Consider the following 17179-nt stretch of genomic DNA (forward strand, 5'->3'; position numbering starts at 1 on the left):
AGAAGGTTGAGTTCCTCAAAATAATTTCCATTTGAAGCTTAAGCAAATTTTAAGCCTTCAGTTTTGGTACCTCTTAACTGAATACATTTTGCCTTGCACACAGCTTTCCATAACCTGAGAGAAAGGAATACTTCATACTCAGTACTTTACTGAGAGATTAAATTAGGACATTGCATGTATGCATCCTGGCTGATGATGCATGTGCCTAAAGTCTCGGCAGATGTACATGTGCACACAGATCTTGGCACTTGCATAATAACTTGCATAAGCGTTCTTCATACTTCTGTGTGAAGGATGTTGTTTTAAATGGCAGCATTTGTATTTTTGTGCTTGATAGTTGTAGTACCCCATTGTCCTCTGCTTGCACTTGTGTACTTGCATGGATCTCAAAATGTTGCTTTATACAAAATTGTGATTTCAACAGTTTAGCAGTTGCTTTTACTTGCCAATGGCCTGAGCTGCTTCCTCAATGTAAGGATTGTTTACCTTTCTTGAACAGAGATTTTACTAAATTGTTTAAATATTAAAATGTTTATATGTTGCCTGTTTGTTTTTCATTTAGGGTGGGGTAAATACCAGTGTAAGACATGGTGGCATTTATGTGAAGGCTGTTATTCCTAAAGGGGCAGCAGAAGCAGATGGCAGAATTCAGAAAGGTACATATTTTGTTCTTTCCACAAGTGTGCTTAACCACAAATAATAGTCAAATCAACCTAATTTTGTGTAGACCTTTGTGGCAACACTGTGATATATAGCAAGAGAAAAAGTACCCCAGAGTTTTCCTGACTGCTTGGTGACTTCCTGTTCATTCTCCATGTGCTCATATCCACATTTATCAGTAAGGGAAACAGCTACCTGTCTGAATTTCTCCTGTAGTACTTATCACCTTAGTATGTCTACCTCAGATGGCTGGTTGGGAGGATTATTTGGTTGATCTTTGCAATGGCACTCTGAAGGCATAAAAAGCTAATAAATACCAAGTCTTAAACTTGACAACTGGTGCTGTGGAAAAGGCAGTAAGAACTGATGACAAAGTGTGAGGCTGTTGCAGCTGTGATAGGAAATGCTGAAACTCCTGTGACGAAAGCCAATTACAAAACATGCTGTAGTCAGTGTTTCATTCAAATGCATTGTGCTTTAATGGAGCATGGTGTTCTGATAATGCCTGGAGGATGGAGAAAAGGGCTTTGGATTGCTAGTGATCTCCTTGCTTGACATACCAAGTATCTCAGTACAAAAAATCCATGTGACTGCTATGATTATTCTTGTTCTTAAGCCAGTCCCTATTTTCCAGTGAAGCGAGGAGTGCCAGCGTTAGGCTAAGGCTTTTTCTACATGCTTCAGATTTCTCAGGGAAGTATCGCTCTGATTACTTAAAACTAATTTAGATTTAGGATCATTACGTAACACGGTAGTTACAAAAAAGCCTTATTCAAGCCTGATTCAAGCTTACAAAAATCCTTATTTCAATACATGGAGCTTTGGCAGGAGTTTAGCAAGTCAGGCCCTGAGGATAGCCATATCACCCCGTCAGTGGCTGCCTGGTGCCTGCCTCACTTGCCCACCCTGACCTCTCAGGTGCTCACTTCTGCCAGGTGCTGTCTCTCCTGCCATGCCTTGATGTTAAAATAAAGTGAGGAGGTGGCCCTCAGGGGTCATTGAGCTCAGGATATTCTTCCAGCCCCAGTTCTCCTTAGGCCCAGCTTGGCCTGCTCAAGTTGGAGCCCTGGCCCCCAGTGCAGCACTTGATCCTTCAGGCCTTAAATCATTTTCTGGACTTTTCTGGCATTGACCCTCTTACACTGGCTGTGTCCCTGAGCCCCGATCCACTTTACCAGACCTTGGCTCCTAGGCCCCTCAGCCCTGCTCTTGTCCCTCTCTGGCTCTGGGCCTGCTCTCACAGTCCTTGGGGCTTTGGGCCCCCTCTCATCCTCTGTCCCTTAAAATATGAGTCCTCACCCACAGTCTCCTGACCCTCAGTTTTCAGTCTAGTTCTTCAGCGAAGTGGCAGTGCCTCTCTAAGCTCTCCCTGCAGTCTCCAAGCCTCCCCTCACCACTGCTTCTGGTCCTCCGGTTGGGGCAAGCAGCAATTTTTCTGAAAGGGTGCTCCACTCCTAATGGTTCCTTGAGGGCCCACCTCTTCAGTATTGGGGTAGGGGGCCCATTACAGCAAGTAGCTGCCTTCATTTAACAAGAAAAACAAACAACTTGATGTAATATATCACAGTGAATTAAAAGGATGCTGTATGTAAATGATTTTTTGTTGTCTTCTTCCCTTCCTCTTAAATCAGTCATTATTTGTCTTTAGGTGACCGTGTGCTCTCTGTTAATGGGACTAGTTTGGAAGGAGCAACCCATAAACAAGCTGTGGAAACACTGAGAAACACGGGGCAGGTAAAAAAATCTTCTGTCTTTAGCTTATGAATTTAATGTCAGTAAAAGTGCATTAGACAGCACTGATGGAAGGAACGTTTCCACATTTATGTAGGGACTTTGTTATAACACACTTAGTTCCATTGGACAACAAATTCACAGCGCAAGTGGGCTGCTCAGTAGGTCCTTTAATCTCGAAGGCTCCCCCATGCATTTCCTCCCCCTCCCCGCGTTGTTTACCTGCTGAAGGGCCCCAGTAGCTCTGCTGATTGGTGCTGACCGGCTGGGAGGCAAAAACCTTGCCATATTTAAAACAGTGCCTGCCCATCAGGAGCGAGCAGCGGGGCCCCTCTGCCAGTGGGCGGTGGGGTGCATACAGGAGAACCTGCAAGACTTAAAGGAGCCACTGTACCACCCAGTTTCACAGTGAATTTGGTAGGGCCTTATCCACTGGTATCCTTTTACTCCAACAAAAGTGCCATTTAAATCAATGGCAGTATTCCTAGCACAAAACTGTTGTTTCTTGTATTACCAGTTGAACCGGACATTAGCTATCCAAGCCTAACAAATTGATAGTGCATATACAAATAGTGCATCTCTGCAGTGCCAACATGCCACAAATACACACATCATAAAAAGTCTTTTCATACAAACTTCTGTGTAGCAGTACCAGATTGTGAATTATGTGGTCAGTAATTTTTTTTTTAAGTTTCACACTTCATTGGAAAAGGTCTTAAATTATTTTTGCAGATGCCTGTCTTGGTGATATACCAGTCTGTTTCTCTGTTGTTTGACATTTAACATTTACAGTGTTTAAAATTAATTAATAATTACTTTTATTAATCCAGAGATTGTTGCTGTAGAATTTAATTACCTAAGTGAATCAGTGAATTCAGTTAAATTGTGAATTTACCTAAGTGAATTTAATTACCTAAGTGAATGTATAACCTTTGTGAGTAGGGCTGACTAACTTAAATGTACTACGTTTCTGCAGGTAGTACATCTGTTGTTGGAAAAGGGACAGCTTCCTGTTGCCGAAGTCCATGCTCCAGTTACACCCCAATGCACTCCTCCCAGTCAGGCGGGACAGAGTGACTCCCTGGATAAGTCAGCAGCAAAAACTACAGATACCAAAGACTACAACTTTGTTACTGAAGGTCAGGCCATATAGGAAAACTGTCTGAACTTTAAATCATTCCCCTGATTTTTCTGAATTACCTCAGCCAGGAGACCATGAAGTTAAACAGATCCCAGAAATTATCACAGACACATGGCTGGGATGGTTTAGTCTGAGGTGATCCTGCCAGGAGCAGGGGACTGACTTAAAACAACCTCAGTTTTGGTTCTGATCACAGTTACTGAATGTACAGTCAGTAGGAAGTAAAGGAGCAATCCCTTATATCTGTTTGTTTCACAGACAATACGTTTGAGGTAAAGGTGCTGAAGAACAGTTCAGGCCTGGGATTCAGTTTTTGCCGTGAAGACAACCTTACACCGGAGCAGTTGGGCTCAAGCATAGTAAGGGTTAAAAAGCTTTTCCCTGGACAGCCTGCTGCTGAAAGTGGGAAAATTGAAACTGGGGATGTCATCCTGAAAGTAAATGGAGCATCATTAAAAGGACTATCCCAGCAGGTTTGAGCTCCCTATTGTCTTGTTTGTCACTAGCAAAATTTGCTTTGTGGAACTCTTACAAGTAGGATCTGTCTGATATTAAGTTAATTCTGCCTGTAGGAGGTCATCTCAGCTCTCAGAGGAACATTCCCTGAAGTATCTCTCCTCCTGTGCAGGCCACCCCCTGGTATACTCCCAGAAATTGATCCTTCTTTATTGGTAAGGTCTAGAGCTTTTGATACTTGGGCTTTTAAGTTCTGCTTATTCAATGTGCCAGACAAGTAAATGAACAAGTGTGCAAGTGACATCTTTTTCAGAAGTCAGCATGTAAGCTTGGCAAGTACATGAGTACAGAAATTTGAGCAGGAATGAGCAAATGGAGTGGTGAAACCTTCTGTATTTACTGATTCATGTACCCCATTAATGGGATTATCAATCCTTGATCTTGGTAAAATAGTCCTTGATCTTCCAGTGGTACAACACCCTAAGGATTAAACTAATAGGAAGTGGGTAGAGGCAGATCCTCCCCGGTGTGAACTGCCATAACTTTTTGGGATAAAATTAAAATGTTCCCTACATCCCTCCAAAATGCCCTCTCATTCAGGTATAGTGGGAAAAACTTGGACAACTATTGCACTTTAACCATAGAAAGGTACAGCAAAAGCTGTGTTAACTGGCACTTTATTAGTTGGAAAACTCTATTAACCGGCATCCGAGGGACATGGCAAAAGTGACACCGGAAGTACCACTTCTGGGTTTCACCGCCGCTGCGAGCAGAGTTCTTGCCACTTCTTTGGCCCACAGCCCAAGGAAAAGCAGCCTGCGCAGGGGTCCCCTCCCTGTCCCCTGGCACACTGATGCCGGGGATGGTGTACTTTGATTAACCAAAATATTTGATTAACCAGCATATCCCTTCCCCAGGGATGCCAGATAACAGAGTTTTTACTGTAGTTAGCCATGTTAATCTAAAGTCAGTCAGAAGGCAGGGTAGATAGGCACTTTTATACACAAAATAAATAAGAGTGAGAGTAAGCACAAGCTTTTGTGAACCAAAGTTCACTTCATTAGATGATATGAAAGGATAGTTTAGAGCTGACTATAAAGTGGAGTGATTAATTAGTATACAATAGGTGAGAAAGCAGGAAGGAGAGAGAGGAGTACTATGAGAGGCATCAAGCAAAGAACCTGTAGGAACAAAGGAGTCACAAAAACTAATCCAGGTTTTGGGATAAGAATCTGCAGTCCCTGTTTAAACCATGCTTAACATGGTCCAATTTGTGGATGATTTCTTTAACCATAGTCATAATTGGCACCTATGAGGCTTCACTTGGAGTACTGTGTACAATTTTGGGCACTGCATTTCAAGAAAGACTTAGACAAATTAGAAAGAGTCTCATAGGAGCAATAAAAATGTTTAGAGATCTGGGAAACGTGATTTATGAGGAAAGGCTGGAAGTACTGGGATTATTTCATATGGAGAGATGATTGAGGGGCATTTGGTGTCGGTCTTCAGATACCTGAAGGGTAGTTATAAACAGGATGGTGATAGACCTGTTTTCTGTAGCTGCAGAGGACAGCACAAGGAGTAATGGTCTTAAATGACAGCAAGGGAGATTTAGGTTGGAGATTAGGAAGAATTTTCTCACTGTGAAGATAAGCATTGAAACAGGCAACCTAGGCAGGTTGTGGAATCTGCGTCTTAGAAGTTTTTAAGAGCAACATAGACAAACACACTGTCTGAGATGATTTAGATGAGGATGGTCCATGCTTGACCAGAGAGATCGACTAGATGATCTCCTGAGGTACCTTCTAGCCCTCCTTTTCTGTGATTCATTATGTTCAATATTATATAATGTGGGTATGCATTTGAAAAATCCACATTTCTTGTGAATGAGAGAAATTTTTAAATCGCTTGAAACAGATACACCAAACCCTTTCTGGTTTAAGTTTATTATATTGATTTTTATAGTAAATAGCATGAATCTTAACTGAGTGTTTTGATTATTTCTGCCCTCTTTACTTTTTTTTGCCCAGACTAATACAAAAATGATTATTACTGCTTAATATTACTGATTAAATATCTCTTTTAATTGCAGACTCCCGTACATTCTCCCCAACAAATATTTCCAGATGCCAGGAGAGAGGTCTCTTCTCCAATGAATGAAGATCAAGGGGAGAGCTCAGATGAAAACGAAGCTAATGATAAAAGCAAGAAAAGATTAAAATCGCCTTCCAGGAGAGACAGCTACAGTGATAGCAGTGGAAGTGGGGAACAAGAAGTAGCAGGGAATCCAGCAGAGACAATACTGGCTGGAAACCCTGGCTGGAAGTCTGCCCTATACCATACTCCAGATCAAGTGACTGCTCAGGCACACAGTCAGTATGAAATGACTCGTAGCCAAGAAGAGGTGGCCATCCACTACTCTACTCGTGAGGCCCCTCGGAAGCCAGAGGTTGAGGATAGGTATATTTCTAACAGTTATTTATTTTGCAAAAGTTGTATTAGGGTTTCATAGGTGCAGAAGAGTCAGAAGGGTAGAATTCCCCTACAAAAATGGAAGATAGACCAGATAAATTAGACTTATTTGTGAAAAGTCAAAATTTATTTCACATAAAATAAACATCAAAAGTTGGTTTATTTGGATTGGGGGTGTGAGATCCACCCTGACTTTGGGTTTTTAAATACTGTCAAAAACAGAGTTCAGAGGTGAACTCTCTGTGAAGTGATGCATTGTATCTCTAGTAGATTGTTTAAACTCTTTCCATGTCTTTCTGTAGTAATCCTCTATCACCACTACCACTGGACTTGCCACCAGTACCAAGCTGTAGGACTGTTCCTGATATTGCTGCTCCTGGTTTGATGGGGGATGCCTACACCAGCTCTGTCTCTGAGCTAACTTCCCAAGAGGGAGGGATGAAATCATCGCTCAGCCAATTCGAAAAACATACTGATGAATATGAACCAGTAATTTCTCTCTCTTTCTTTCTTTCTTTCTCTGCATCATGCGTGTTAAATTCTGTGGGGGAGGGAGGGTTTGGAGCATTGGTCAGTCATGATTTTGGCAGCAACCAAATGCAAGCTGTGCATGTTTACTTACAATTAGAGCTGTTTTTCTAGATGACATTCTAAGTTTATACTTGACTGGAGGCATATTTTAGAAAAGACGTGTACATTCTGCTTATTGTAGGCAGCCATTTGTAAAATCTGAAATGTTGTCATTATTCACACAAGTGTCCCTAGGTATGTAGAGCCTGGGCCACCTAAAGGATTCAGAGGTTTTGCTCTTTCTTTTAGCTGGGATGTAAAACTGTCATCACAAGCTCTAAAACTGCCTGTGTAACTTGTAAACGTGTTCACTCTACAGATGTAATAGGCACATCCTGAACATAAGCACCAAAAATGACACACAAGGGAGAAACTTCCATTTAGGCTTGCAAAGGAAAACAGTATTCTCTCCTAAATGTCTAACTAGCCTGAGGCAGTGTTTTGAGATTACTCATTTATCAAATAATACTTTCTCCGTTAACATCCTCTGAGACTTCTTGAAGTCCTTACATTCCCTCCATTTTTGCTGTGCTACATTCATCCACAAGATCCTCTGCTCTCTTCAGAATTTTTTGACATTTGTTTTTAATACCTGTGAGGCACTGTTGTTGTGCATCTCGAAGTGTCTCCTGCTCTCTCTTTTCTTGTCAGTTCACAGTCGAAGACAGGGTTCAAAACTGAGCCTTCGTATTTCTCATTGTAGTACAAAGCACCATAAGCTTTACAGCCAAGTGTACACCTTTCCCAGATCTAAAAAAGGAACACTAAATTCAAATGCAAACCCAATGCATGCATGTGTATAATACCAATCTACACAGAATAGTCTTGCCTTTTGGCAACTGAAATGTGCAGCTTTGTCCTTTTGTACTAGACCATTTTCTTCCTTCAAATTTATATCCATCAGTGTTTTGCCCTGATCCTGCAAACATGTCGAGCTTTTCTAATCTTGAAAGTTAATCAAGAATTAAATAACATTTAAAGACTTTATACCTATTAATTCAAGGAATCCCAGAACAACAGCAGTCTCCCTATGCCTGAAGAAGGGTACTTGTGCCTCAATGTTTGCAAAGAACTTTGTTCCAGCTACTCAGTTGGTCTAATAAAAGATATCACATCTACCCAAAGAACCTTGCCTGCCTATGTCCTTAGACCAACATGGCTACAACAAAAAACCCTGCAGAGTTAATCCAGACTTCCTAGTCTGGAATATTTGCATGTATAGACAAGCCTATGTTCAACTGTATGCACAAGAGCAGTCCCCTTGAGTCTGTATTTGTGTTGAGTGAATTGGTTAATAAAGTCTCCTTAACCTATGTGAATTTAAATAACTCAGTCAGACTACCCATATATTTTTTCAGTACACACTCTTTATTTGCCTATATGAAACTGTCCATATTCAAAAGCTTATGTTCTAAAACATAATTTTCTTCTCATAGGAAGTGGAGCTTGAAGTCTCCATGACTAAATCAGAAAAGGGAAGCCTTGGCTTTACAGTGACCAAAGGTAATGATAATGTTGGCTGTTACATTCATGACATTGTGCAGGATCCTGCCAAAAGTGACGGTAGACTACGACCAGGAGACCGTCTTATAAAGGTAAGGCAATTAAAACTCCATAGTAGAATATATTCCAGAGCTAAAGGGATTTATTTGAAAAATGAGTGGAAATCAACAAACTTCTAGTCAGAAGAATATGGACTCCAAATTGTTTGGAGTACTGAATGAATTGTGGGTCGGAAGCAAAAATAAATGCATATGTTGAAATCATGATATAACAGCTGTGGAATTAACTTAAATATAACTATAAAATAAAACCTGAAAGACTACTGTAAAAAAATGGGCACTGTGTAACCCTTCTTCCAAACTTTGGGTTGAAATGAATTGGCTCAATATAGCTGATATTACGATTATAGTTAAACTAAATCCTGATTACTCAGAATGTTCAGATAAGCTTGTGCAATTTTCTGCCCAACAACAGGGAAAACATCTTTAAATACTTTGAGCCAAACTGAAGCAAGTTACAGACCTCACAAAAATTTTATTCTTTCAGTTTCTGGAACAGTTACACACTGTAACTTTTTGTCATTTTCCATTTATAGTTATGGATTTGATTCTTGACTTGTAATGTTTTCATCAAATATGTTTATCGATGCAAATGGATATCACCATAAACTACAATCGCTGTCCTGTCAACTTGCAGTGTTTATAGTTTGGACATTTAATAGGGCCATTAACTGAATTACTTTAGCAATGCTGGATGTTTAAATTGGAGTAAAAACTAGAATGTTTCTTTTGCTTTTATCCTCACAGGTTAATGATATGGATGTTACTAACATGAGTCACACAGATGCTGTACATTTTCTCAGAGCTGCCCCAAAGACGGTCAGAATAGTGGTTGGCCGGGTTTTGGAGTTACCCAAGATTCCCATATTACTTCATTTACTGCCTGATATTATATTAACATGCCATAAAGAGGAGCTGGGTAATAAAAATTTTATTGCTGCTCACCCTCGTATAGAATATGTTTGTTGTTCCACTTTTAAAAACCACACTTAATTCTTAAAAAAGGATTTTTTTTTTTCCTCTGCACAGGTATCTCTTTATCTGGAGGTCATGATAGCCTTTACCAGGTGGTATATATTAGTGATATCCAACCAACCTCAATTGCTGCCAAGGAAGGCAGTCTCCGTATGTTAGATATCATCCATTACATTAATGGAGTCAACATACAGGGAATGACTCTGAAAGAAGCTAGAAGAACGTTGGAAATGTCACTTCCTAATGTGGTGCTAAAAGCCACAAGGTATCCTCTGGGAGCAAATTCTTTCTTGTGCTTTTTAACTGGAATAATTGTATCTTAATCCCCTTTAAAATATTTTTCTAGCAGAACTACCACCCCTGGGTGTGATAATGGCTGATGTATCTTTAGGTTTGTTCCTTCAGGATATTCTATCATCAAGATAACAGGTTTCAGGGGAGCTAAGTACTGTTACCAGATTTGCCCATTACTTTGGGTTGTGCTCATTTATTAGGGATACGTTTCTAGGGTCTTGGTAATTCTATTAATGTGCTGTTTGTGTTACTTGTGTTTCTATACAGAGCTGTATCTTTTCCTTCTGCAAGCCCTCACCCCCAGTGGAGCTATCTTGCAGGACTCTGTTCAGTGGGGCTGGGTTCCTCCAGTCCCCAAATCAGTCATACGCACAAACACGCATGGATTAACATGACACGCCTGACCTGGCCGGGTTGATCAGCATGGACAGGCTGACACCCTCATATGCCAAGAATCAGTTCATCAGAGCAACAATAACTACAGTCAGACACAAGAACACAGTTAAACAGAATACCTCTGAATCTGGCTCAGTGTCCAGATGACACCCTTATGGGCTAGCATTCAGTTCATTAGGGCACATCTGAGCCAAACTGGGTACAAGCTGATTCTCTTACATGTTTCAAACTCAGCACGTCCCAACCTTTTAGCCTCTTGATGAGCAGACCCCACAGTACTTTTGGGCTTCACAGGGATCTTTAGCTTAGGTAAAAGAAGCGTTGCTGCAGAGCAAGTGGGGAGGGAGAAGTAGAGAAGGAAAAATATACCCAGTTACCTCCAGTTTGACTATAAAAGTTATTTATTGCTAAGTATATGAAATGTACAACGGCACTAGCAAAAACAAACACAAACAGTTACAGTGTTACCCTGGTTTCACTAAGTATTTGGGGAAACTTAGCTCAAGCTTAACTATACCGTTCAAGTTCAGAAATCTATGCTTAGAGAGAAAAGAGAGAGAGAGCTGGGATCTCACCAGTCCAAGGCACTTGGGTTGCAAAGCTGACAGGTTAAAGTTCTCAGCACGATCCTTGAAGGGAGATGATCTGCCTCCTTCAGCCTCTCGAGAAGAAAGCGTGTGGTGTCAGCACACACTGCTGCTTCTTCTACAGATTTTTATACCCTCAGTTCAGCTTCTTTCAAGCATTCTCAATAGTGTAAATCAAATTGTCTTTTCTATTGACAAGGGGTGGTCATCTGGTTGGAACATCTCAGGAAACTGATTGATCCTCAGGAAACACATACTTAGGACTTGACATTCCTATGGATAGCAGATATACTGACAGGATATCTCCTGGTTTCTTCAGAAGCAATACATAGCTTGCAGCATCAGGGTTTTGGATTTTTACTTGTTATGAATAAGCCTCAGCTTAGTGTGACTTTTCCAGATCTTACTATAGACTTAAGGCAATTATTGGAGTGTTCATAACCTTTTGTGGAGAGGACTTCCATCAGTCGGCCCGGGAAAAGTATGACAATACTTGTGGTCAGGGCCCCAATGGGCTGGACACTGTGGTGATCCCTGTACCATTGTTCAAATGTTGCCCATCCCCCCGACTCGGTGTCTTGCCTCAGCATTCCCTAACCTGGCAACCAAGTTTTAGCCAATTAAGTTTACATAGGCCTCCCATAGTGGGACCGGGGAACGTACGGCCCGAGATGCCTAGTAAACTTACTTCTGCTTGGTGGGGGCAGGGAGGGGAAGTCCTTTGTAAATCCAGATTAGAACTGGTCTGATAAACGCTGAGCTGGGTGTGTGGGTTGATTAGCATTTGGAGCACAGATTCCCCATCATGCAGTGCTCCCCTGCTTCACTGATCCCAGAATTCACTTCAGGCTTTCTGTTCTCCATCTCTCATGTAAATGAATGGTCATCTGGTTCCATCTCGGATGCAAATGAGACCTAGGGCAGTTGTTTCACTCTTGTCACCCTTATCTGGAGGGTTTTAGGTGTGTCTCTCACTGCATCTTAATCAGTTTCTGTTTAGGTAGAGGAGTGGGGGGGATTCTTTGTGAGTCGGACAGTCTGTGTCAGGGTTCCCCAAGAACATGGAGCTGAGAGGTAACAGTACTCATTTACACTGAAATAGGGCAGAATAATGACCTATATGTAATAAATAAAGCAGGTCAGAATGTGGCCTTTTTTGCTTTCATAAACTTTCTTTCTTTCTAGGAAAACCTCTGTGTTGTCCAAATACTTTACTTTTCATGAAAAAGTTATGCCTGTTTTTCATATTTTATTGAAATAGTCCTCACTATTCAGGCAACTGAGGCAATCAAAGGACTTCCTGGGGCAGGAGGCAGAAACCAAAGGAGGAAGGGAGAGCCCAGAGACTCTAACTGCTGTTGCAGCCAAAGCAATGGGGAAGTGATAGAGGGGTAGAAGCCTAAGGACCACAACTTAACCCCTCATAGGCTGAATGTGGCCCATGGGCTGCTAGTTGAAAATTCTTGCTCTGTCTATTCTCTAGGCCCATGTGCATCTGAGTAGTCAGACCATGTTTTGTTATCAATGGAACTGGGATTGGGAAACAGTCCATGTACACATACCTCTGCTTTAGGCTGTACAAGCTCCAGAGGATTGAGAAAACAGGTGAAGACTCATATTGTTTCAGGGTGCTGCAGCCCCAGTCTTTCTCCCATTGTATCAGGAAGAAGGAGATAAAGTAATTGAGAGACATAAGCTCTGGCAAGTGATAAGATGTTGCGTTCCTAATATTGTATGCATACAAGTCCTTTTTGGAAATAAAACATAACTGTGTATGTGTACTCCTTATAGGGATGGTCACCCTGTGGTTCCAAAGTTCAAAGATGCTAATTCAAGTCCAAACTCAAAAAAAGCCAACGGTAAGCTACTCTTCGTTTTGTACTGTAAATTAAACTTCTTTTATGATTGACAGCCACATGTTATCTTTATCTTTTGCATGCAAGACTCCAGAATAGTGATTCTTTTTTAATAGTGACATTGTTTTAATTATGTTATCCAGCATCTCTAGCAGATTTTAAGAAGCCTTTATTGTATAAAGGCATGGATGGGAGATGGTACAGAATGTCATATTAAAAAGAATAATTTAAAAAATAACAGGGTGTTCTGCACTAAGCTTTAGAAAATTCTTGGTTTATGTAATATGTTGTTGTTGCAAGGTACAGCCCAAAGTGATTCAGTGCTTCCAGAGGTATTGTTTACACACAACTTTGTCTGCAGAAAAAACATCAAATAGTCTCCTTTCCCCCACACCTGTGTTAGGCTGGTATTTTTAATTTCACATCCTTGATATGTCTTAATATATTCTGGTCCACCAAAGGCATTAATTAAGTGGTCAGGAAGTTGCAGTAATACTTGAATACATGTTGTTTCCTTAAAGAAGTTTACTCTGAATCTCCTTGCTGTGTTACGGTTGCACATAGACTTGATTCAGGTTGTCCAGTCATGTAGTGAACACAGCTATTTTCGTACTGTGAAAAATAGAGAAGACATAATCACACTCCACTTTTCACAGTTGGAAAATGTGAAGGGAAGCCCTGCTAGGAGTGGAGGGGAGCCCTGCCCTCTACTTCCTGGTAGAGTCCCAGGACCTGCATGGCAGGGGATGGGGCAGGCAGCCAGCATCATTGCAAGGGGCTTCCCTCGGTGGCATGCAAGTGCTGGGAGCTGCACATCCACTGCAGGTAGCCCCACACAATATAGGCAGGCCAGCCTGGCCTCACTCCTTGTCACCATGTGCAGCTTTGGCTGGTGCTGCCTGCTGCTGTACAGCAACACCTTCAGAGGCCACAAACACTTACTGCCTGCTGCTGCCACTGGCAACAAGGTCTGTGCCAAGTCCTACAAACCCCACGCCCACAACCAGACCCAAACCTTGCCCACCTGAGCTCCCTGTTCTTGCTGCCCCCTCCCCAGGCACAGGCTCCATGTTCCTGCCAGCCCCAGCCCCATGCTCCATGCCCACACCCAGCTGCAGATCCCCCTCCCCAACCCCCATCGCTTCCCTGCCTGCTGCCTGGAGTACTGTAACAGGGAGGGGAGGAGGAGCTGCTGGATGCTAGGAAAGCTGAATGGGTCCCCTGGCAGCTACAGTAGTGGCAGCAGCAGCCTTGCCAAGAAGCTGTGTGCTGGCTGAGCGAAGACTTTCCACACACAAGGGTGGGAGCAAGGTTTGTGGGCTGGGCAGGGTTAAATTAGTTGTTGGGAGCCCACAGGCTGGATGAAATTGCCGTGGGCTATATTTTGCCCACCCTTGCCTTAGATCCTAGGCTTTTGGGAGGGGCAGCCTTCCTGTGTTTCTCCAAAGTGCCATACATTCATTTAGCATCATAATTCATGCTGTAGACTATTATGCTTTTTGTCAATGATTGTCCCTGTGAAAGTTCATAATTTATTGTATAATCATCTTCCCTCATTCCTTCAAAATCTGCATATACCATGTTGTCTTAAAATACTGTCACTCAGGCATTCATTAGTGTGGTTATGTGCCCCATTCAGCTTATGTTCTTTCATTCTATTCAATATCTCTGGGTAGGACATTTCCTAACAAGTTAAACATGGTTCTTTATAATAAATAATTTAAGGCAATTTATCACTACTAGCCTTTTATTATGAAATGGTTATTGATTTGTTCCATTTTGTTTAGGCCATCCCCATGGAGCTAGCTATGGCAAAACAGAAAAGGCACCTGATATTTACGTACCCAAGGTAAATACAAAGAAGCAGTTGCACTTACACAGTTAATTTGTTTCCCTCCAGTAGGTTCTAGACTTGCAGTATTTCATAGTCTGGGTATTTTCATTAAGTAAAGAAAAAAGATATATTTGACAGGCATCTCCGGTTAAGGAAAACTTATTGTTTTTAAATGGGAACACAGCATTGTGAATGAATCTGAATTGCCTACAGTCAATAAGTGAACATGGGTTTGAAGTTATTTTTCCAGTGCCCAGAATTGCATTAGGGTATGCATTAGGGTATGATAAATAGTCTTGCAGTTAAGGCACAGGGCTATAACTCAAGAAAGTTGGTTTTATTCCTAGATCCCCCAGAGCTTATGTGTTACATTGGCCTTCTGATTTAATCTCTCCTTTGTCCTTTGAAAAATGGAGGCAATGATCACCTTTTGCACAGGGGGTACAGGAGATCTGAGGGAAAATTAATGTTTGAGCATGTAGGATAGAGCACACTATATAAGTGCAAACCATTGTATAGTCTTTCGTAATGATTCTTTCTCTTACCTTAGGCAAGTGAAGAGGTATATTACTTGTAGGGGAGATTGTTCTTTTGCAGGACTTTGCCACAGTCAAATAGAGCTTTACTTTTCCAGGTAGTCTAGCAAACCTTTCCTCCTTTGTTTTAGCTTTAGCTTCTGATTAAAGTGCTTCCTAATATAGTTGCATTTCAGTTTAAAACTATAAAAACGTAAGTTGCATTTGGGATTATATTGTCACCCCTCCCCTGCTCAATTGAGGAAACAAAAAAGGCTATATTGTTCTGTATGTACTCCTTGTAGCTTCTAAGAATGGAGTACTATTAAAGGAGCAAATACCAAGTGCTTATTATCTCTCTGTTTCGTTTAGGTTAATGGAGAAACCATGCCAGGAGATTCTCCAGCAAGTGCAGCTGGTGATATTCATCAGGCAAAACGGCTAATGAACTTCACTGTCTCTAGAGATGTGCCCTCCAGTGTTTTTATAAATCAGATATCAGAGTTTTCCAAATGCAGTGATAACTCAGGTAAGAAGAAAACATATCTCTGATCACATCTCCCTACCACTGAATTCAAGAGCAGGAGATAGAGATCAGGCAGTAAAAATTGTTGAATAATACAAAAAGTGGGAAAAAAATACCTTTGTTGCTTAACAATTCTTTTATTTATTTATTTATTTTAATGTAATCATGAGGTCCTAATTGCTCTCCTAAAAAATTATTTCCCAAGAAAGAGGGACGTAAAGTGGTGGGATTAGTATTTTCATAGATTTCATAGACATTAGGGCTGGAAGGGACCTCGGAAGATCGAGTCCAGCCCCCTGCCCCAGAGGCAGGAAGTCGACAAGGATCATAGGATCCCAGCAAGATAAACATCCAGATCTCCAGTGGCAATCTATTCCAAACCTTGGGGGCTTGGACAGTAAAGAAGTTGAACCTTATGTCCAGCCTCAAAAGGGTCATGGAGGAGTTTGTGACTGTTCGAACATGTCATCCCTTGGGGCGTTCTGGTGAACAAACATTCCCCCAGATCCTGGTGAGCACCCCTGATAAATGTATAGGTGGCCACCATATCACCCCTGAGCCTGCGCTTTTCCAGGCTGAAAAGTCCCATGGCTCTCAGCCTCTCTTCATAAGGTCTGCTTTCCTGACCTCTGATCATGCACGTGGCTCTCCTCTGCTCTCTCTCAAGCTTCTCCACATCCTTTTTGAATTGTGGAACCCAAAACTGGATGCAGTACTCCAGCTGCGGCCTCATGAACACCAAGTACAACAGGAGAATGATGTCCTGGGATTTGCTCAAGAAGCATCTATTGGATGCAAGCAAGTGTTTTGCATGGTTTATTAGCAGCAGTATCACACTGAAAGCTCATGTTCATCTTGTGGTCAATGATGACCCCCACGTCCCTTTCACCCATGGTGCTAGCAAGTGTAGCACTGCCGAGCCTGTAAGGATGCTGCAGGTTTTGCTTCCCAAGGTGGAGAACCTTGCATTTTTCAGTGTTAACACCATCGGGTTCTTGCCCACCCATTTCCTGAGCCTGTCAAGGTCAGGCTGGATCACCCTTCTGTCCTCAGGTATGGATGCTTTACCCCAGAGTTTGGTGTCATCAGTGAACTTGGCCAGTCCGCTTCTGATACCAATGTCTGCATCATTAATGAAGATGTTATATAGTATAGGCTCAAGGACAAGAGGCTTGTGGGACCCCACTGGTCACAGGGCACCATGACAATTGACTTCCGTCAACCACCACTCTCTGGATCCTACCACGGAGCCAGTTCGCCAGCCAGTAGATCGTGGTGAGGTCAAGATGCACCAGACTCCAGGCTTGGGCAGGTAGCACGATTGTGGTGTGGCCAAGGCTGCAGTTAGCCAGTTTTACTGAGAGGTGATCATGGGATACCCAATCAAAGGCTTTTTTAAAGTCAAGATATATGATATCAATCTCTTCTCCTTTGTCCAGGTGATACGTCACTTGGTCGTAGAATGAAATAAGATTGGTCAAGTAACACCTACTCACAACAAACCCATGCTGGCTATCCCTCAGGATGCTGCCATTGGCATGATTTGGTTAAGAATGGTCTCTCTGGTAATCTTTTCTAAGACCTTGCCCGGAATAGAGGTCAGG

The 17179-nt window shown here is 42.0% G+C and overlaps 1 protein-coding gene across 6 annotated transcripts in view; it reads left to right on the forward strand.

Moving 5' to 3' along the window:
- The window catches only part of PTPN13 (protein tyrosine phosphatase non-receptor type 13), a 238727-nt gene that overhangs the window by 197266 nt on the left and 24282 nt on the right, over positions 1-17179 (forward strand). For all 6 annotated transcript variants that reach the window (XM_090037019.1, XM_090037020.1, XM_090037021.1 and 3 more), the window contains 13 exons: positions 563-656; positions 2309-2394; positions 3368-3530; positions 3791-4005; positions 4105-4203; positions 6081-6448; positions 6763-6949; positions 8467-8625; positions 9340-9511; positions 9622-9832; positions 12636-12703; positions 14488-14549; positions 15422-15578. In XM_090037019.1, coding sequence (XP_089893145.1) covers positions 563-656; positions 2309-2394; positions 3368-3530; positions 3791-4005; positions 4105-4203; positions 6081-6448; positions 6763-6949; positions 8467-8625; positions 9340-9511; positions 9622-9832; positions 12636-12703; positions 14488-14549; positions 15422-15578 — 2041 coding nt within the window. The remainder of the gene's footprint in view (positions 1-562; positions 657-2308; positions 2395-3367; positions 3531-3790; positions 4006-4104; positions 4204-6080; positions 6449-6762; positions 6950-8466; positions 8626-9339; positions 9512-9621; positions 9833-12635; positions 12704-14487; positions 14550-15421; positions 15579-17179) is intronic.

Source organism: Crocodylus siamensis, chromosome 2, assembly GCF_052110815.1.
Source record: "Crocodylus siamensis isolate JL-2025a chromosome 2, ASM5211081v1, whole genome shotgun sequence".
NCBI classification, from domain to species: Eukaryota; Metazoa; Chordata; order Crocodylia; family Crocodylidae; genus Crocodylus; species Crocodylus siamensis.